Here is a 21,860-nt window from a genome sequence, read left to right on the forward strand (position 1 = left end):
AGTGGTGCATCACATTCCTTCTCAGTAAAACTTCTGGCTGTCAAGGCTCCTGAGAGCTGATGGGGTGACAGTCCCTATATTAGTTGACTACATCAAAGGATCTTACTTTCTTAAGATAGGTAACCAAACTGCTTAGCACTTTGGTGGCAGAAATTAAAGCTGCTGTTTCATCTCTTGAAAGCAAGGGTTTTGATGCTTATGGGGAAGTGGCCTTGTCATTGGATTCTTCATTTCTTCTGTGGACAGAGCTGGAGAGGGTTGAGCTTTTTGCCAATTGAAATTAATAATAATGATAATAATAATAAAAAGGATAGGTGGGCTAAAACCCAGATAGTCAACAGTAGAGGGAGGCCATGCTATGTTTAGAAATAATAAAATAAATGAGTAAACAGTACAGAGAATTAATTATGTGTTTTTCCTGTTGGTAGGCTATACCTACCTGTTGCTATGGTTGCTAAGTAGCCAGCTTGTGGAACAAATGAATATGAAAATTCTCTCTTCTCTAAGTGCTGTCATTAATACACATTACTAAAAGAAGAACACAGCAAATGAGTGAGTGCAAATAACATCACATTACACACACAAAAAAAAGAGAAAGGAAAAACTAACAGCAGCATCAGCAGAACACTACTATAGAGGCAGCAGTAACATTTATGTTTATTTCAAGGAACTGCCTCAAAGTACTTAGAGTGTTAGCCAGTATTCTGATTATTAGTAGCTAAAAATAACATTTGTTGTTAATTCTGCTTTTTAACCCTTATTTCATATCCAATTTTCTGACTATTGCATGAGCTGTAAACAAGTTATAAGAATAAAGCTTGCGCATGTGATTTTTCATGGACACTGCCACAACAGACTGTAGCTTCTGGTATATACAGGGTGGAAAATAGTTGTAAATTTTAAGCCATGAGTGTCTTTGCTGAAAAGAGCAAAAATATGCTTATTCAAGAACAGAATAATTATAGTAACTTTGCCCAAGCAATCAGAGAACACGAGGATGACCTCAGGGCTAGCTCAAACCTTTGATGCTTTCTTTCCTCACTCTCAAATTTAATTTTTCTCTAAATATTGAATGCTCTGACAGAGAGCAGAGTGAATTATGTTGCACTTTCATTTTGCTTCTTGTAACAGATAATATTTTAGTGGTGTAGGACAGGATGGTGCGTAGGTCACTAACACACCAGGCTGTCAGTGGTGAATATTACAGCAGGCAATTTAATAAAAAAACAAATGTATATTTTGTGGCACATACAGTGAATGCAAATACCCCTGCTGCTCCACAAATTCCTTTGATGTTACAGCTTACTTCCTTTCCTGGAAATGCTGTTTTATGCTGCAGTTCTGACAATGCTCATCATTCACTTCCACTAAACGAATGTTATGTAAAGCAGAGAAATCAATCAGAGGTGCAGACAGATAGGCTGCTGTAAGGGCTTCTTCTTGTCTTCAGAATTATATTCTTGAATAATGTAATTGAAAAAAAAAAGTGCAATTACATATCTTAAAAATACCAGCTTATTTTCTAGAATTTACGGAACAACTCTTTGATCGTTTGAGTTTTCACATGACACAGTCTTCACAGGGTTAAGGAGGAAAGGAATGCTGTGGGGATGCTGTTAAATTGCCTCTTTGTTTACAAGTCACTTTGCCTAATGGCATGAAGAGACTCCATTTGCTTTGGAAAAAAAAAAGGGTGAGATAAAAAGACAACAAAACCCTATTTGTCCAACAACATCTCCCCAACAGTAGTAAAGATTGTGCTAGATTATTAAATAATAGATGAAAAACAAACGTTTATAAAGTGTACATCACAATGGGTGAAAAAAAGTCACACTAAGCAGCATCTTTTTTTGCTTTGTTTGAGGCTCACCTGAATTTTGCCTTTAAACCCTAAGGACTTCAAGCTATAAGCAATCTCAAATTCCAGGTTGTCACAGGTATACTCAAGTCTTAGATTTCATAATAGCATTTTCATTCATTCACCTCAAACTAACTTCTAAAATTTGTATGTGAGCTCCTTTATCAAAACTGCCATTAGAAGTAATGTAGCAGATTTACAGTGAGAGAAGGAGTAAATTCACAAGACTACTGTCTGTAGGCAGTATTATTTATTTGTTAATCATTAATGGCCCAGTTAGCATTTTATAAAGCATAGTGGAAGGAGTCTCCTCTGCCTCAAGGACTAAAAAAGAATAAATAAATACTGTACTAAATTCACTGGATGATTCGGAGGATGGTCGTATTTTAGAGCATGGTTTGATCTGTTTCTTTTCTTTCCCTTTTTGACATAGGTTCATGACCTTAGGCTTACCTATATTAGCATTCACCAACGGAACAGGAAAAGCATCCCTTCTTCCTGTATAATACTTAGCACTGGTTTTCAGGAAGAGCTACTCAAGTACATTTCTTGGGCTGTTTCCAGCCTCCCTTACATATGAATCCCAAGTTTCAAATACAGGCACACACCACACAAACAGAAGGCCATCTCCTACATTTGCTTTCATTGAGAACATATGCTAATGAGGACATGCAATAATTAAAATACTGTATATAAATTGGAATACCAAAGAAAACCTCCAGTTCTGCTCCTTCTTTCCTTCTTTAAATATGGATGATGAATATGACCTATTTCAGCATGTTTAAATAAATTGTAGACATCACTGAATTTTACTTTTTTCCTCTCCCAGGGGTAAGGAAAGGTTGCAATTCCCCATAGCTTTTAGACCTGACCTTACCAGCTACTCTCAAACCACAAACTAGAGATGCAAGCTTTATGGTGTCCTCACACGGCTGTGTTGGATGCCAGGCAATTGATGTTTGATGTTTCCCATGTCAGTCAGTGCAGTGGAAATACAAAAGGACTAAGATTTTTGGTGCTTCTGCTATCATGTGAAGTCAGCCTGAAATACAGTCCTCATCTAACTCTCATAGAGCTTGTTACTCATGGTGATTCTTCTTTATAAAAAGCAGAACTGATTTTGTTTCTCTCCCCTACCCTCTATCCACCCATAGGCAGCAGAACTCTCTGGAAGGGGTGCAGGGACTGTAAGGTATTAAACCAGCAAGAGCTGCAGTTCATTAAGCTGAGCTACAACTAAGCCTTGATGAACTCAGCCTCAGTTCAAGAAGGACGTCAGGGAACTGCTTGAAAGAGTCCAGCGCAGAGCCACAAAGATGCTGAAGGAAGAGGAACATCTCCCTTCTGAGGAAAGGCTGAGGGAGCTGGGTCTCTTTAGCTTGGAGAAGAGGAGCCTGAGGGGTGACCTCATTCATGTTTATAAAGATGTGAAGAGCAGTGTGGGGAGGATGGAGCCAGGCTCTGCTCAGTGATGTCCAATGATAGGACAAGGGGCAACAGGTGCAAGCTGGAGCAGAGAGGGTTCCATGTGAACATAATGAAAAACATTTTCCCTGTGATGGTGACAGAGCCCTGGAACAGGCTGCCCAGAGAGGTTGTGGAGTCTCCTTCCCTGGAGACATTCCAAACCTGCCTTCATGTGTTCCTGTGTGACCTGCTCTAGGTGATCCTGCTCTGGCAGGGCGTCAGACTCCATGATCTTTTGAGGTCACTTTCCAGCCCCTAACATGTTATGGTTCTGTGTAATAGTCTCAGGATATTACATATCCTTCTGCTGTTCAAACGCAAGTCTGGTTTCTTTTGCTTACACTCCATTCGTAATTGTTTTGTTAGTGGAGAAAATTCTAGAATAAACTCAAATCTCTATTATATCTTTAAGGGATAATCTTCTTTGACACATGGTGATGATTTTTAGCATAACTTTGCCACATGAGGTTTCACAAACCACTTTCCAGTACATCTAACAGACATTCAGTGTATTCCTACTTGAACACCTACTTCCTCATCCCTCTGGTGACCGGAAGCAATATTGAAGAAAAGAAAACAATCCATGTGATTAACACATGGCTTAGAGGTTGCTGCCACCAAGAGAACTTTGTGGTTTTTGACCATGGGGAAGTTTTCTGGGCACTGAGTCTACTAGCAACACATGGAGTTCATCTGTCCCGTAAGGAGACAAGAATCCTTGCACATGAGTTGGCTGGGTTCTTTGAAAAGGCTTTAAACTACTTTTAATGAGGTATGCGGACATAGCTGGCCTTGCCACCAAGAACTTGGGGTGTAGTAGCCCAACACTTGGGGAGCAAGCACCTTAGATAACCAGTTCTACCCCTCCTCAAGGTTGAAAACTATGTACTCAACTCCCTCCCTGAAATATTTATACACCAATGCACACAGCATGGGCAGTAAGCAGGAGGAGCTAGAGGCCATTGTGCTACAGAGAAACTATGATATAGCAGCCATCATGGAAACCTGGTAGATGATTCCCACAGCTGGAGTGCTGCAATTGAGGGGTACCAATTTTTAAGATGGGATAGTCAAGGAAGAAGAGGTGGTGGAGTGACTCCACTTCCTATGGTGGAGTGCCATAGGAAGACATATGAAACCATGCAAATTAATGAAGGTGATGATAGGGTTGAGTCCTTATGGGTAAGAATCAGGAGTAAGGCCAGAAAGAGTGATATCATGGAGAAAATCTGTTTATAGACCACCCAACCAGGAAGAAGAAGTAGATGAATTTTTTTATAAGCAGTTGAGAGAGGTTTCATAATCGATACCCCTTGTTCTCATGCGAGACTTCAACTTCCCGGATGTCTGCTGGGAATACAATACAGCAGGGAGAGAATAGTCCTGGAGGTTCCTGAAGTGTGTAGAGGATAATTTCCTGACACTACTGGTGAGGGAGCCAACCAGGGAAGGTGCCCTCCTGGCCATGCTTCTTGTGAGCAGGGAAGAACTTGTTGGGGAAGTAAAGGTTGGAGACCATCTAGGGCTCAGTGATCATGAGATGTTTGAGTTTTCTGTCCTTGGGGAAACAAGGAGAGGGGTTAGTAAAACTGCCACCTTCAACTTCCAGAGGGCAAACTTTGGCCTGTTCAGGAGACTGATTGACAAAGACCCTTGGGAGGTCACCCTGAAGGATATAGGAGTCCAGGAAGGCTGGACATACTTCAAGAGGAAGTCTTAAAGGCACAGGGGCAGGCTGTCCCTGTGTGCCAAAAAACAAGTCGGCAGGGAAGGTGTCTGGCCTGGCTGAATAGGGACCTTTGGCTGGACCTCGAGAACAAAAGGAGGGGTTTTGGAAGGCCTTTGGAAGAGGGGACAGGTCTCTCCAGAGGACTATAAAGATGTAGTGAAGCTATGCAGGGAGAAGATTAGGAGAGCCAAAACGGCAAAGCAGAGCTAGAGCTCAACCTAGCTACAGCTGTTGAAGATAATAAAAAATGTTTCTATAAATTCATTAACCACAAAAAGAGGAATAGGGAAAATCTGCATCCTTTGTTGGATACAGAGGGGAAACATAGTGACTAAGGGTGAGGAGAAGGCTGAGGTGCTTAATGCCTTTTTTTTGCCTCAGTCTTTAGCACTGGAACCAGCAGTTCTCTGAACACCCAGCCTCATGTACTAGGGCTCAGGGAAGGGAATCAGAATGAGGTCATCACAATAAATGAGGAAGTGGTCAGTGATCTGCTGTGCCTCTTAGATGCCCACAAGTCTGTGGAGCTGGATGGGCTACACCCAAGGGTGCTGGAGGAGGTGGCAGATGTGTTTGCCAAGCCACTTTCCATTATTTACCTGAAGCCCTGGCTAACTGGGGCAGGTCTGGATGGACTGGAGGGTAGCAAATGTAGCACCCATCTACAAGAAAGGAAGAAAGGAGCATCTGGGAAACTATAGACTTGTCAGTCTGATCTTGGTACCAGAGGAGGTCATGGAGCAGATCATCTCAAGCACCACTACACGCCATATAGAGGACAACCAGGGGATCAGGCCCAGTCAGCATGGGTTTATGAAGGGTAGGTCCTGTCTGACCAACCTGATCTCCTATGACAGGATGACCTGACTGTTGGATGAGGGAAAGGCTGCGCATATTGTCTACCTAAACTTTTGAAAAGCCTTTGACAGTGTTCCCTACAGAATTCTTGTGGACAAACTGTCTGCTCATGGCTTGGATGAGCACACACTCCGCTGGATAAAGCACTGGCTGGGCGAACAGGCCCAGAGAGTGGTGATCAATAGAGTTAAATCCAGCTGGCGACCAGTCACAAGTGGTGTTCCTCAGGGCTCAGTGTTGGGACCACTTCTGTTTAACATCTTAATTGATGACCTTGATGAAGACATAGGGTGTGTCATCAGTACGTTTGCAGATGACACCAAGTTAGGTGGGAGTGTTGATCTTCATGAGGGTAGGGAGCATCTACAGAGGTACTTCAATAGATTGCTTCAAAGGGCCAACGTTAATGGGATGAACAGGCTGCCCAGAGAGATGTTGGAGTCACCACCTGGAGATGTTCAAGAAGCCGTAGATGCGATGCTTCCAGATACAGTTTAGTGATCATGGTAGTTAGGATATGGTTGAACTTGATCTTGGAGATCTTTTCCAGCCTTGATGGTCCACGGTTCAATCGGTGTGCCAGTGCATAATATTGAAATTCACTATGCTCTGAATGTGTGGTTATTTCTGCTACTTTAATTAAGCAGCAATTAAGATGAAGGATTTTTGTTCATATACTGTTTTAATATTCACTCCTGACGGGATTCTTTTTCTTCTGGAAACAAGCCATCTTGTATCACTGTGACTTTATTATCTGAATAATTCTTGAATCATCAGGGCTTTTGTCAATATGATCAGAGATATCTGTAATTCTTTTTCCTTGTTTATGTGTTGTAGTGAATTAGTCAGCTTGGGTCACCATAACAATGATTGGATCTCTGATGTACTTTGGATTTCAACAAGACAGACAATGGGGCTGGCAAGAAAAAAGATCTCTTTTGGCATCTTTTTACTGACACTATTTCCTTGCCTCATGAGGAATTAATTAGGAATAGAGAGATTGTAGGACTGGAAATAATTTGAGGAATGCTGAATTTTTTTCTTCTCTTGCCTTTTGATATTATAAAGATATTCTCAGTCTGTACCAGCGGTGTACTGAACCTTGCTCTCCCTTGCTGTTTTTGTCTATGCTGACATCCAGATCATGCTATAAGCTCAATTCCCGTTGTTTTTCCTCACTGTCTTGGTTTGTGTCTTTCTCCCAAAGGTCTCTCATTCTCTCTCTGCAGAATTCCTCTTCAAACAACTTTTCTCTGATGTTTACAGTGGATTATAATTTTTCTCCTTTGTATTTACTGAACTGGAAGATTAAACTTACCTGATTTGCCATGTAGCATTAGGCATCTGATATAAACTAGTTGCCAAGACTCCTTCTGTGGTCAGTGGAGAGAGAGAATTACCTCTAGAGGCTGGTTCATCCTGTCCAAAGATAAGGGCAGAATTAATTTGTCTAAATATGTACTGTGATACTGTGATACATATAGGTACTTCTACCAGTAAAGATGCCCTCAGATATCCAATGCCTGCAGTAGTATGCAATTTGTGTTGGCCTGGCAGTTGAACTTGATTTTAAGGTCTCTTCCAACCAAAACGATCCCGTGTCAGGAGTACACTTTTGAAGCAAATCTGCTGGCTGTCTCCATGCACTGTGATTTGGTTCACATTTCAGAGCATCACAAAATGCTAGTGGTTGGAAGGAACCTCTGGAGATCATCTAGTTCAACACCCCTGCCAAAGCAGGATCACCCAGGGCAGGCTTCTCAGGAACACATCCAGGCAGGTTTTGAAAGTCTCCAGAGAAGGAGACACAAGAGTATATGAACCAAATTTGTTTCAGAAGAAACTAAGAAGAGAGTTAATCTCTGGAATTCACTTAATTGTCTCCAACACCTGAACCCCAGAACTTCATTCACAAGACCAAATCTGAGTTCAAATCAGCCTGAATGTCTTCTAATCTAAACCATGTCTATATCTGAATTAGCAATATCAGTTGATTGCAGACAGAGTGAAACACTTGATGCACTGACAGAAGTTGGGTGCCTGAGTCAGAGAGTAACTTAAACAGCAGAATTTACAGTAGGAGACTTTTGGCATTTATATATTAAACAAAACAAAAAAAGTAACATAAGCATCTTCTGCTCCTGAAAATGCCTGAAGTTGCCATCACTGTGTTTGGGCTGAGTATATAAGGGCTTATCTGGGCCATCTGGGATTCCCAGGATAAACACCCCCAAACCTGTGTCTCTTAAGAACCTCATACTCTGAGGACATCTAACATACTGCCAGCATGAAATGCAACGCAAGCTAGCAATCATAGTTGCTGCCATTCATACCATAATCAGAAGACAACTCCTTTTTGTGTCTGTCCTACATGTGTGTAAGAAGTTTGAACAGCATCCCACAAAGGATGAATTGCAAAATTGTGATCTTAATGCTCTGTTTTCCTGCCACTGTCCCCCTACACACAAATTACCTGAAGATAGTCCTTGTATTACCTGAAAAGTTTTTGTATACAAAAAGCAAGGAGGAGTAAGCATTCTAGAGGTCAGGTGGCCTGTGGTGCACTTTGTTTGTCTCTGTCTCATATACTCCCCTTTGCTCAAGCTGCTTTATTGAAGATCACCTTGAATCTTAAATATCACAATATGAGCTGTCTCCAGGTACACAGAGGCAGAGAAAAGGGGTAAATACCCATTCTGAAATGCCTTTCACAATACTGTCCAAATTACAGCCCTCACGAGGTCACAATTTGGAGTAGGTTTGCAGTGTTTTCAAAAGACACAAAGGCAATTATTGTCAGCAACTACTTTCTAAATTCCCTACATAAATGTTTCAAGAGATTGTCTGAGGGCTTTGTTAGTACCAGAAACATTATCTGTCAGTGCTTCCAACTAACAGATTGCTAACACAAATTATATTCAAAATAGTAAATAATAATACTAAAAAGATGCATTCTTAAAGAAGGAAAGCCACACTCCTACTGGTATTTACTTCATAAAGGTATGGAGGAGTATCCAGTGAGATTGCCAGAGAGGCTCTTGTCATGGTGTCTAGTTGCAGTGGTAATAATGGGGAACTGTGGCATAAACAGTCTCTGTGACTACAGAGCTACAAAAAAAATCTGGAGAAGAACAGGAGGCTGAGTCAAGGTCCCTGGGAATCATTAGGAGTTTTCTTTCACTCCATTTAAAGCAGCCAAATGATATTTTTTCCACATATGTTTCAAATTGTCTGTAACTGACATGGGAGGATTATAATGAACTGTTCGTGTTCCGTGCAAATACTTGACAAAAAGGGAGAATTTAAAATAATTCAGCAATAATTATTTTATTGACTTTTGTCTGCAAGGTTAGGCTCCACTGCTTTACTGAGTGACTTTTTTGTTGTTTTTTTAAACTATTTTTCAAATTTACAATATACATCAGGCCTGCAAGCAGTTTCTATTTTGTATAGCAAGTAACAAATTAGGAAGAATTAAAAATGTGGTAAGTACACCTGCTTGAAGTAAAACCAAGGGGATCCTTCATGGACTGCTTCCAAATTTTACAAAAACAGGGACTTGCTCTTGACTTTAAGGCAGATTCTAGGATGGGCACTGTTGACTTACAAGCACTTTTAACTCAGTAGTCCTAGCTAGTAATCAAGATCATTGACATTGTATAAGAATGAACTTTCTAAACCTGCACTTTGATGATGAGGTGTGGCTATTGCTGAGTAATGAAGCAGTGGCCGGTGGAAAATGCTGGTGGAAACACAGCTGTACTTCTCACAGGATACTTTCATTGCATCACTTCACTCCCGTTCAGGCAGTGACAACTGGCTTCAACTGCCTGTTTGTGCATTTTTTCCACAGCTGCCACCACTATTCATCTGCAATTCGTTCATAACTAATCTGTAAAGCCCCAACCCCTTTTCCTTCTGGCCCATCTACGAGTCTTCCCAAATGGGCACACATAATTAGCCCTAGTGGTAAAGTGGGCAGGTTACACACAGCAAGGTTTTTAGTGCTTACAAAGCATTAATAGGCACAGCTCAGGCAGCAGATACGTGTTAGTGCTGCTTCTGCCATTAATGTTAAATTAGATTTGAAGGGGGGAAGGAATAAAACTAGGCTCACTAGAGATAAGCCTGGGCACAATGCATCACTGTTTTCTAGGTGTGCTAGCAAGGTCCTTTGTTCTGCCGTCCTACTGGGGATGGGGGACAGAGTGCCAAGCTATAGCAAAGATATAAGGAGTATTGACTGGTTAGAAATCAAGAGTCTGGGAACAGTCAGATAGGAATTACACCTTTTCCTCATAAAAAAGGTGGCCCAGTAACAAGATGGCCCAACTGAAAGGCATCTACATCAATGCACACAAAAACAGGAGGAGCTGGAAGCCAGGAAAGCTATTAGTGGCCATCACAGAGGCATGGTGGGATGATTCACACAGCTGGAGTGCTGCACTGGATGGCTACTGGATGGGTTTGAGAGACTAACTAGAAGAGGAGACTGAGTGCTGTAAGAGCTGATCTAGATGAGATACCGTCTTCATACAAGTCTTGCTCTTCTGTTGGAAAAGCTCTTGACTTTTTAAGTGGTTTATGATTTTGTTTGGAATAGCCACAGTGCACAAAACTGGAAGACACCAGTTCTGAGTTTATGGAAGCCATATTTATGCTGAAGGAAAGCATAACCGTGCACTTGTTGTTCTCAGTTTCAACAAAAACCTTGGAGGCTGTAATCCAGAAATTCACATTTTTAAGCAGTAATACTGAATTGGACGTGTTTTCATCTTGCACCTGTCTTTACAAATGCCTGAAAACTCTTTTCTTAGGTCCATTCTAGAAAGGGTGTATGGGTATTTTGGGGGCTGATAAATTATGTGTTCTGATGCACAGCCTTGGTCTTGTCAGTCGTGTGAAATATGGTAACTTTTCAGTACATATTCCACCTGAGTTTTTGGAGTTTACAGTCTGTGTAACTGCGTCAAATTCTTATGGTAGATACCTTTCCAATGGGATTGTTTAGAACTATCATTGTTTTCCTTTCTACATCCAACGGTGATTTATTTACATTTTGCTACTTTCTGTTCAAGATCTGTGGAAAATTTTAAAGGTACAGCCTAAAACTACCACAGTTAGGAATAAACTGGCCAGTTGACTTGCAATAGAATGGGCTTCTAGTACTGTGCCACTGTCTTGTTTGGTGGCTGTGGAGAGTCACTTGATGACTCTGTGACTGTTTTCCCACCCTTAAAACAAGAGTGCTGGTTTTATTTCCTTTGTAAAATGCTTTGAGATCTACTTTATCTCCCATTACTATTAGCAGTCACCTATATTGCTCTTTTAAAACCATGGGAAACTGTCTGTGAATCTGCAAATTCAACAGTCCCTGCAACCAGTGGGGGTCCCTAAAGTCATTCAGAATTCATAGCTGTGAGAGAGTGGCTTTATTTCAGACATACTCAAGCTCCAGAGATGTGACTGCAGGTTCCACAGGTATGCCCAAGCTCACTCTGAGCCCTGGCATTACTAACAGTGTATCTATGGTAGTGTGGAGCTCAACGTCTGCTGCTGGCTGCACCCAAGTAGTTCAGCAGCTGCTGGGGTGATGGGCCCACAGTGAGCTTCCACATTGTCGCAGTGATGTTGTTGCCACTATTTCCCCTAGTTAGTTTAAAGCTAGCTCAAGTATGTCTGCACAAGTTGCAGTCAGATATTGACTGCAGTATAAAAATACACTCACCAGGAGACCACAGGCAGCCAGACCTCTGGAGATAACATCTTAGTTACATCTGCAATCAAGCATGGGATGCCAGCATCATTTCACGTTTACCTTGGCTTATCATTCTTCATACCATGCTATACAGCCCTCCTCTCAAAGTAAGGGAAGGTTTCATTTATCTTCTTCACCTGTCAGTAGTGGTGTTCATGTTAAAAATAGGAATTTAAATGCCTCCATTCTCAAATCACTTGCCACTGTATCCCGATATAACTATCAACTACCTATTTTTCTGGTTTAAAATGTGGAGGAAGCTTAAGATTGTGACAGTAATGGTGAGAGGTGGGTAGTACTCTTCTGTTTTGAGAGAAAGAGATAAATCAAGGCAGAGGAAAAGTTACCTACCATGAACTAGACTCAGAGGGAAGCTGGGAGAAGGAACTGGCTCTATGCACTTATATTTCCTTGGGGATGCCAGTGGTGTTGAACCATACGGACTGTAGCAGTTAATAAGTAATTCACTGACTACCAATGGCATATTAATATTTTTTTTGCCAGGTCCTCTCTTTTTGTACACCTTAAAATGATGTTTATAAGAGGAGTCTTAAGTACTCTTTAAGTACACCAAAATGACACAGTGAATTAATAATAAACTAAATAATTCAGTCCTGTATAAATTACATGGTGCAAAGTATCAGATAAATAAAACATGTTGGAAGTGACTCTGAGTGATGGTATTGTAGGAAAGGCATCTTGAGAAATAAAGGAGTCACGATCACATTGTTTCCTGTATGAGTCTTACTTTCTTAGCAGATTTAGGTTATTTGGCTCTGAATTCAAGTACTTGTGGGAAAGGTGTACGTTGAAAAGATTTGAATTTAAGTCCTGTTGGCTGTGCTGAGTATCAGTTCATTTGGCAAAATATTCTCACAGCAAATACTTTGTGCCACTTCAACGCCATTTGATGGCTGATTCCTCAAAGATCTATTCTGAGTGCAGAGAGGAGCCACATGATTCATTCAGCTTGTGCATATCTATTTTACCTCGATAGAAGGATTGTATATGGAGGAATAAAGGTTTGTTAAACAAAGTATCATTAATCACCCTGTCCGGAAACGTAGACTTTGAAGGAGCATGCTGTAATTTGCATCGCTTTTGCTGTGCCATGCCAGTGCTGCTGGTAAGAAATAATAAACCTGTGCTTATGAAAAGCACCGGTTTAAGATGAAAATCATTCTATCTGAAAACAGTGAGAATGCTTACAGGATCCTGTTGTCTGCACTCGTTCAACGGCAGAACACTGTATTTGTAATAAATTCCTTTTGCTCTGGATGAGTTCTGCATTTTCAATGAGGTTAACTTGGCAACATTCTAGTTGATTTTAATAAAAATAGCTTCTTTGAGGACAGGGAGCTGAGGTTGCCAAATTTACAGCTGCCTTGCACAATTACTCTTACACCTCCTTCAGGGCTACTTAGAACCAGTAAGCAAATTAAGTGTATCGATTGCAATTTTGTTGGACTAACCCTTTTTTCTTAAGGAATAAACCTGATTCCTTTCAGTATGTGTCTGCTCAGAGTGATCTCTTTTCTTTTCAGCCATAACACAAAGACAACATCATGGCTGGATCCACGACTTGCGAAAAAGGCTAAACCTCCAGAAGAGTGCAAAGAAAATGGTAGGTTATTAAGTTTTCCTTGCTGCTCAGAGGGGATTTGCCTTTGTGTGTGTGTGTGTGTGTTACTCAGTTCTTACAAAAATCAGGCATTTGGGGGAATGATGAAAGGTGTTTAATTGCTGCTTTGGTTAGAAGGCATAAGTGATACCAGTTCTCAGTGTGCCATGTGTTTCTGCTTTTTATTCTCCTTTCTGATGCTGTCCAAAGCTGAGGATCACAAGTGTGTTTTCTGCCTGTTGTGTGTGTGACTCCGGGGCTGACCTTCTCCCTCATCTCCTACAGAGAACTTTGGTCTGCAGAACAGAATCCCTTTTCAGATTCTGAGCTTTTAATCTACAGACAATTCCATGCATAAGGGAAACTAGCAGCACCGTGGGAATATGAATATTGTTTGATTTTTATTTAAAGGTACAGTGCTATGCTATTTGGTAGCCAACTTAAAGAAAATAGTGTCTGATGAAAGAGGGTGTAGGAGGGATAAAAGAGATCAGTGTCTGTCAGAGTTCAAGGCTGGATTTGGGGTACTGCATTGTTAATGGGTTACAAATTAAAAGTGTAAATACTATTGAGGGTGCTTAAAAGAGCTGTAGCTGTTGTGTAGGAGAGACGACTCTGCTGACATTCAGAGATATGAAATAATACAGATGATCTGGAACTATCTTATATGCATTCAGTATAATTTCTACTTTTTTTCTAATTAAGTTTCAGTTATCAAAATCATTTAATAAAGCCAAAGTAAAAATGTATTTTAACAAAGCTTTTTTATGAGGATTTTTTCCTCCTGGTTTTATAGTTCATTGTTAGTTTAATTAGCTAGTTAAAAAGTAATGATTTCTAAAGACGTCTACTTATTATTGTGAGATACAGAGGATCAAATGCATGCATGCTATGTGCATTAATTCTAAGCATTTTAAAATATTTTAAATGCATGAATAGGATTTCATGTACTGTGTCTCATTAAATTTTCCTAATTACATTAATTTGGTTAATGTAAATGCTATAAACAGAAAGAAATATCAGTTCCATTTGGAGCTGATAAAGAGGTCAGTGAAGAGTTGCTGGCTTCATGAAATGCAGGGTCAGTGGTTTGGTAAAGACCGTTCCTGGGGGGTTTTTTGTTTGTTTGTTTTTGTTTGTTTCGGGTTTTTTTAATGGCTTCATTTTGAAACATTGCAAAAATCCCTTCCTTATTTCAGCAGTAATTCTGACGTTCTCTTCTGACATCAGAAATTACATGTCTGAGCGATTTTGTGATGCTTATTCTGACACTGACAGCACTAGCTCCACAGTAAATTCTACAGTGAAGACAAGAGAAATGTGTTACTGAAACAAGACAAGGGCACAGGAGTTTTGCATCCTAAATCCTTAAAATCACTTATAAGAAACTATATCTTTGCCTGCTCCACAGGGAATGATAGTGGAAAAAGCTGAAGAAAAATCCACCAGTATCTATGGAGTAGCATATTGGAGAGTTACTTGCAGGAAATATGTTTTCCTTTCTCTTTTTCTGCTAGCTTGTGTATGCTGAGATCACAACAAGCACTGAAATATTAAAATATAAAAATACCAAAGTATCTGAAACAATTTTAAATGAAGATCAGTACATTAAAGAAACAGTGTTATTTTGTAGTTATTGACTACAAAATTATGGAATTATTCCAGTATGCTAGGATGTGTTGTTCTTTTAAGGGTTGCTCATCTCACTGATGCAAAATACTTGAAGTGAAGCATAAAAGACTTTAGGAAGAGATTTTCTGTTTTTACAGAGATTGTTCTTGCAACATCCTCTTTATTCCTAAGGTTCTTTGGTTGCTTAAAAATGTGGGCTTGGTGGGGTTTTTGGGGTTGTTTGTTTAAATCTAATATCTGCATAAGAAAAAGTTCTTTAAAAATCACTCATGTGCCTTAAAATGGCTGTACCTTGCCATTGAGGTCCAACACTAGGGAATTTACAGTACTCAGTGCTCTGGAATTTTTGTTTAAGGATTAATTTTGCACGTGTTTCAGGTACAGCTTGGGAGATGGTTTTTATGCCGAATATATTTTCTGTTACGCTTCATGATTTATTTTGGCGCATTTTACTCAGAGATTCAAAATTTTAGAGAGACATCAGTGTTTAGATAGGAAATTATACTTACCTTGCTTCTTCGTTGCTATCTGCATAACTCGTGTTTCATTGACATTCATTTTGTCACATCTATAACTCGCACTGATTCCCTGAGATACGTGATGATGTCCTTATCACCTGTCAAATTCTGCTATCAGGTTTTCATTCTGAAAAACCCAACTTTCATGTTCTCATGCATGTTCAGTGCGAATCCTGCCAAATCCTTCTTCATTCTGCCACCAGCATGCAGTTTCCACACCAGACAACACTGAAGCAGCATACAATATTTGAGTCCCGTTGTTCTGGGCTATTGATACTGAGCCTGCCTCCACTCCAGGCATCTTCTGTCTTCCATTTTCAGCTCTTCAGAATTCCTTTGTCAAATACATTGTCTTCATTTTCTCTGCTTTCTGTATCTGCAAATCCCAGTGCTTGCTCATTTCTCTTTGCAAAATCTGAACCAACCTTCCAGCGCATCCCTCCTCCTGGATAAAAATTCACATGCCTTTGCCAAGAGATTGACAAGCCCTACCAAGTCAAGCTCTCTTTGCCTCTGTGCAGTGGACTCTTTCTTTTTGCCACCCAGTGCTCTAAACCCCTTTACAGGTCAGAAGATTTGAAGGGCTGATCTTTATTTGTCTCTGTCATGGAACTTCTGTGAGAGGTTCAGAAAAATTACTTCAGTTGCTCCGAGAGATCTACTCGGATGGCAGATCTTTGAAGTAAGAATTGCCTCATGCTCTTTCTGTGGTTCCTATCTCAGTTTCACAATAGCAATAAGCAGAAATAACTGGCAATTTTTTTAATAAGAACTACATTTTTTCCACATACCTGTTTTCTTCCATAATATCTTGACTTTATTAAAAATATTTGTGTTTTCTCTCCTGATCATATAAATTAAATATTTGGTGGTTCTGATATGGAATATTTCTTTTAAGTTATTGCTGGGTTGGATTTTTTTAACCTCAAATTTGGTTAATCAGTTTTTGTCTATCGTACTCCAGAAGTTATGATTCTGTGAGCTAGATTCCCTGGTTAATGCATTTTCTGTAAAATTATATTACATAACAGACTCAGGGTTTGCATGGTTGCAGGTATATTATGTTAGTGGTCTACTAAGACAGCCTACGGAAAAGAATGACAAGTCCCATAAGGGAGTAAAAAGTGTAGTTTAATGTTGAAAAGTAGTTCAGCCTTAATAACGTTTCAGGCTTTGGAAAGTTAACTTTTGGGTTAAAAAAATATAGTAATTAAATTTTTAAAATTCTTCGGTTTAGGGAAATTTTCATTAACAAGTTTATGCATTAAACAGCTGTGGAAATTTCCTGGGGTCAAATTTAATTTACTTCATTCTTATAATTTTAACTTACTTCACTATTAGTCTATCCCAATCAGTAGTCTCCACCATTCATAACCCTCCCTTTCTTTTTCTATCAACCTCCTTTCTCTATCTCTTAGTTTTCAAATTACAAGCAGGCTTAAGACTATAAATAGAGCTTTGATTTCACCTAGCATTTATCTGTCATCTTTCTTTCCATCTCCTCTACACCCACCAACTTGACTGCAAAATATAGATGTTTATTTAGGGTGAGCCAAGTTGCCTTTAAACTTCATTGACTGTGAACATCAGCTCTGTTTTGATGATTAGATGTGACAAGTGTCTGATTCACATGGAGAGGGACTTTTCATAAGGGTGTCTAGTGATAGGACAAGGGGGAATGGTTTGAAGGTGAGGGAGAGGAGGGTTAGACTGGATCTTAGGAAGAAGTTATTCACTACAAGGGTGGTGAGACTCTGGAACAGGCTGGAATAGGATGCCTCCTCCCTGGGGGTGTTCAAGGCCAAGTGCGATGAGGCCTTGAGCAGCTGAGTCAAGTTGAGAGGCATCCCTGCTCATGGCAGGGAGGTTGGAGTAGATGATCTCTGAGGTGCCTTCCAACTTAAGCCATTCTAGGATTCTAACCACCTGTATGTAGGCAAACTTCTACCTTTAGGTGTCTTCATCTTGAACTGAACCCCATCTTCCTGTCCTGTTATGTTGGGTCCTTTGCCTCATTCCTGTAAAAACAGGTGATACCTTTTGATATCATGTACAGCTTCAGTGCTTTTCTTCATGTCAATGATACACACATTTCCCCTTGTGAATAATAATAATAATAATAATAATAATAATAATAATAATAATAATAATAATAATAATAATAATATTTGCTCTCTGATACTTTTCTTCCTTTAAGAAGATTATTTATATGGAATAAAAATAAAGAGTGAAAAATGAATAAATAATTGGCATTAACATTAATCACCACAATTCCTGTTTCATGATGAGCATCTAAAAAGCTGTTTTGTGTTTAAAACTGCCTTGTTTTACTTACCAATAATTTTTCATTTCACTTGTAAAGATTTCACAACATTACATATAAAATGAGTAAGAAACAACCTCTAAACTGGAACACACAGTTTCTTTAATTCATACTGAATATCTTGTCAATATGTTTTGGGTTTTATTTTCTCATTACACTTGACTCAGGCTGCTTTATGACACAAGCAGGTTTTTTCAGTACTTTTAGCCACACTTATTTACACAGAATTTTGGAGTATTTCTGTCATGATCAAACTTTAGAATGTCTGTCTGTAGACACCTCCTTCCTCCTGAATACTAGTTAATATTTTCCATGAAAAATATAAAACTATTATGTCTCAATATGGGCATGTTAAGTGATCTCAAACAAGAGAGAAGGCACTGTGCACAGTCATCAGGGGTAGGAAATGGCCAAGGAGATGATCTCTCTGGGAAGGCAAAAGCAAAGAATTCCCCACCATAGCTGATGTGGTCACCTCCTAGGTACTTGCTGCAACATCTGATACGTAGCGACCTGGTGCCTGAGAGGGAATCAGATTCTCATGTTGGGAGTTTATTTGTGGACATAGTGGAGCTGAAGACAGAAAAGAGGAAAGGTTATTCACAAGCTTGCATCTTGAATCTTGATCCTCTCCACAGCTCAGCAAAATGTTCAAGGCTCTGAAGTGTTATATCTGTCTAAGAGCCCTCTGGCCTCTGTAGAGGCCTCCTCTGCATCCTCTCTTGAGGATGGAGCTTATATGTATTTCTCAGAAAAGTGTGTGGGACCTATTTCTTTTCTTCTAAACCACAAAACCTTTCTCTTTTACAGCCTGGAAAAGATACTAACATGCAAGTTAGAAAAATACATTGAGTAAGCTCCTCTGCCAGGTGGGGTGCAGAATATAATGTCAGATTAGTCAGTCCAGGGCGAAAATATGAGAGCAGCATAGAACATGGCATTGTCCTTAGATATTTTAAACCATCTCCCCTGGGATAGTTTGAGTTGCTGTGCCAAAGACTGTTGTGTTTTTTTTCCACCAAGGGCAAGTAAGCAGTGTTTGCAGAGTTCAGCTGAGAGTGCCAGGCACAGCAGTAATTTTACTGCAAACTTTTGATACTGTTATGAAAATGCTTTTTAATTCAGACATCAAAACTTTTCCTGTTCCGGGCCTGAGTCACTTCTGAGTAGGAACTGCCCATCATGCACTCCTGCCTGGTGGCTTTGTGATATGAACAAATGACTAGGAATTAGGAAATGGATTGACAGACCAAGTTCATTTCCAGTTTTGACTTAAATCCAGGTGTTTGCAAATGATAAGAGTACTGCATCTTTAAACCACAGAGTTTTTACTTAGAACTGTCTTTGGCAAATTATTAACCCAATTTTAAAGTAGTATTTAATGCCACCAGTTTTGTAATGCGGCTGACATAATACTGATCATCATGAAATTTTTCTGTCATTTAAGTACATATTGAACACACTTTTTTCCAGCTCGCATTTTTAGTTTTGGATTAATTAAACAATAATATAAAATGTCTTGAACTTCCATGACCTTTGGAAAGGCATCTTGTGCTGGCAACACCAGCTGGACATTAATTGACAAAAAAACCTTTCCATGCCGAAGTCACAGTAATGATAATATAAATAAGAAGGGGACACCTCACTATTATTTCACTCTGTGAGTTCAGAACACACCTCCCTGCACAGCCTGGCTGCAGTGACACAGCTTATGAGAGTGATTTTTCTTCATCCTTTGATAAGATTGAGGCCAAAATAGCTGTCCACATACATATACCTTGGCTGTCTATGCCTTGGGGCCAGGCCTGAACAGCCTGCTGGTATCTGCTGGAGCACACTTCTCAGTATGATAGACAAGTCCTTTCAGCTGAAATGGGCTGTTAAGTATTACTCTACTTTCAGAACTATTAGAGTTTCTCACAGTCTCAGACTTACAAATCCCTATAGTGTACTAGACTTAATTTTAAATAGCACTGGTAATTGTGAGGACAAGAATGAATAAAAGTAGAGGAAAAAAAATAGTTTTCCTTGATTGTTCAGCTAGCGCTTGACTGTCTTGCACTCGCTGTACTCACTCCTCACCCAGCTAGTGAATTTAAACGGGAAGCTGCCTGGGACCCAGAGGCATTTTCTGGCTGCCTGCTGACAGTGCACAGGCTGCAAGGGTCCCTTCCTGTACAGGTGCTATCAGCCTGATAGTAACTTCCTGTGACCTCAGGATCTGAAAGGCTGCTAAATGCAGGATGACTAAGCTATTAATTTGTCCCATAGTTCTTGTTGAGGAAAATCACTGTCTTTCATTCTAATTAGTTCATGTTGTGAAAAAAAAAATCACTTGAAGCTTCACTGCTTTTATGAAAGGGGGGTTATCTGAGAATTTATTTAGTCTGGGTACCATCTCACTGTTGTTAACCTACACCTCTGGTGTGCTGGCACTACGGTGATAACATTGTTTACTCTGCTTGACACTGACATGTCACACACATGTGACTGTGAAACATTCTAGCTTGTTAAATGCTCCAGACCTACATGCCCAAGACAAAATGGTTTGCTGCTGATGCTACTGAAGTTCTTCACATCCAATTTCTGATAGCATCCTTTTTTCATTTTGCTGCCAAGTTAACTGGTTAGGCTTAGGTAGTTTTCAGCTGACGTGTGTAATAAAATTTCAAAAGCAAGGGGGATTTTTTTAAACTCATCAGGAGAAACAGGGCCAGAGTTTCAACCATTCATATGCTTAACAAGCTCTAAATTGGATTCCATTCACCACTGAAGCAACTAGCAAAATTCTCACTGACTGCACAAGGTTGATTTTTACAACTAAAATGCAAATATTATGTGGTATGAGAACAGAGGTGGCCTGAAATATTACTTCAAGGACAATTGAAAGGAATACTCCAATGTGGGGAAATCTGAAGGAAAATCTTTTTACATAGAAAACAATATACAACATCATATTGAACAAAAATCATACAACAGTCTTTGATATCAGTAAAGAACAAAAGGTGGAAATTCCTTCTGAAACATTATTTAATCAGAAGAAATCAGAGTACATGATTTTTATTCCTGTTCTCCCTATAACCTTAATCTTTCAATCCTTGACTTATAAATGGCTGTGTACCATGACAGATTTAACAAAGAGGGGCTCGTAGGATTATATTCATTATAATATGTCTTAAGATGCCTTAGTTTTGATTATTTCTCCTCCCTCTGGCTTTTTTTATGAAACTTCTTGGGTTTAAGAGAGATCATTAAGGAAAAAGGAAAAAGGAATGGCAGTCTTCTCCTTTTTAAAAATTAATTTTCAGAATCACCTCATTTTAAATTTAATCCAGAAAGTTCGCAACTTCATCAAATTAGAAGTTGAAAATAATTTGGTGCTCTTTGATGGAATGTTTGCCTTCTTGTGCAGAGCTGTTGGGTATTTCCTGGTAATCATTTCAAAGTATATTCCTAGCAGATAAGAAATACAATGACTTTCTGAAATCTGTACTAACGTTCATTATTGTTCATATATTTTTAAAGGCAGATTATTAGCAATTCTTTCAATGTTCCTGCACTGTTGTTTGCTTACAATGCACTACGCTTACAAACAAGTGAAGGTGAATCCAGATATTTCTGTAGGTTTAGCAGCTGAGCTTCACAAATGCAGTCGCCTCAGGATTTCTTCTTAGTATTAACTGAATTCTTTATACTTACAACTTCCTGGCTTCCATTTTTTAATTTATTTATTTATTTATTTATTTATCTTTGTAACATACTTTACTAAAAGTCTCAGTACTTTGCATTTTATGAGACCTGGACTTTGATTCTAGCCTAAACTCCTCAAAGAGAGTGTTGGAGTCCATGTTAAATAGAGCTGGAAAATTCTGCATGAGCACAAATGACCTGTGTTTACGATTTGACAGATAATGCAGCACTTAAAAAAACTCCTGTCTTTCATTAATACGCTCATGGACCCAGTGGCACTGTTTGCGGGAGGGAAAAAAAATAATTGTGGTGACATTTCAGGCTTTTTGAGAAGCTTGCTGCCTTCCAGTACCTGAAGGGATCCTACAGGAAGGCTACAGAGGGACTTTTCATAAGAGTGTCTAGC

At 39.5% G+C, this 21,860-nt stretch overlaps 1 protein-coding gene across 1 annotated transcript in view; it reads left to right on the plus strand.

Moving 5' to 3' along the window:
- MAGI2 (membrane associated guanylate kinase, WW and PDZ domain containing 2) overlaps positions 1 to 21,860 on the plus strand; it is a 646,435-nt gene that overhangs the window by 427,826 nt on the left and 196,749 nt on the right. The window contains exon 6 of the mRNA XM_054399405.1: positions 13,215 to 13,294. Within this exon, the coding sequence (XP_054255380.1) occupies positions 13,215 to 13,294 (80 nt within the window). The remainder of the gene's footprint in view (positions 1 to 13,214; positions 13,295 to 21,860) is intronic.

This window comes from Indicator indicator, chromosome 3 (assembly GCF_027791375.1).
Source record: "Indicator indicator isolate 239-I01 chromosome 3, UM_Iind_1.1, whole genome shotgun sequence".
In the NCBI taxonomy this organism is placed as follows: Eukaryota; Metazoa; Chordata; class Aves; order Piciformes; family Indicatoridae; genus Indicator; species Indicator indicator.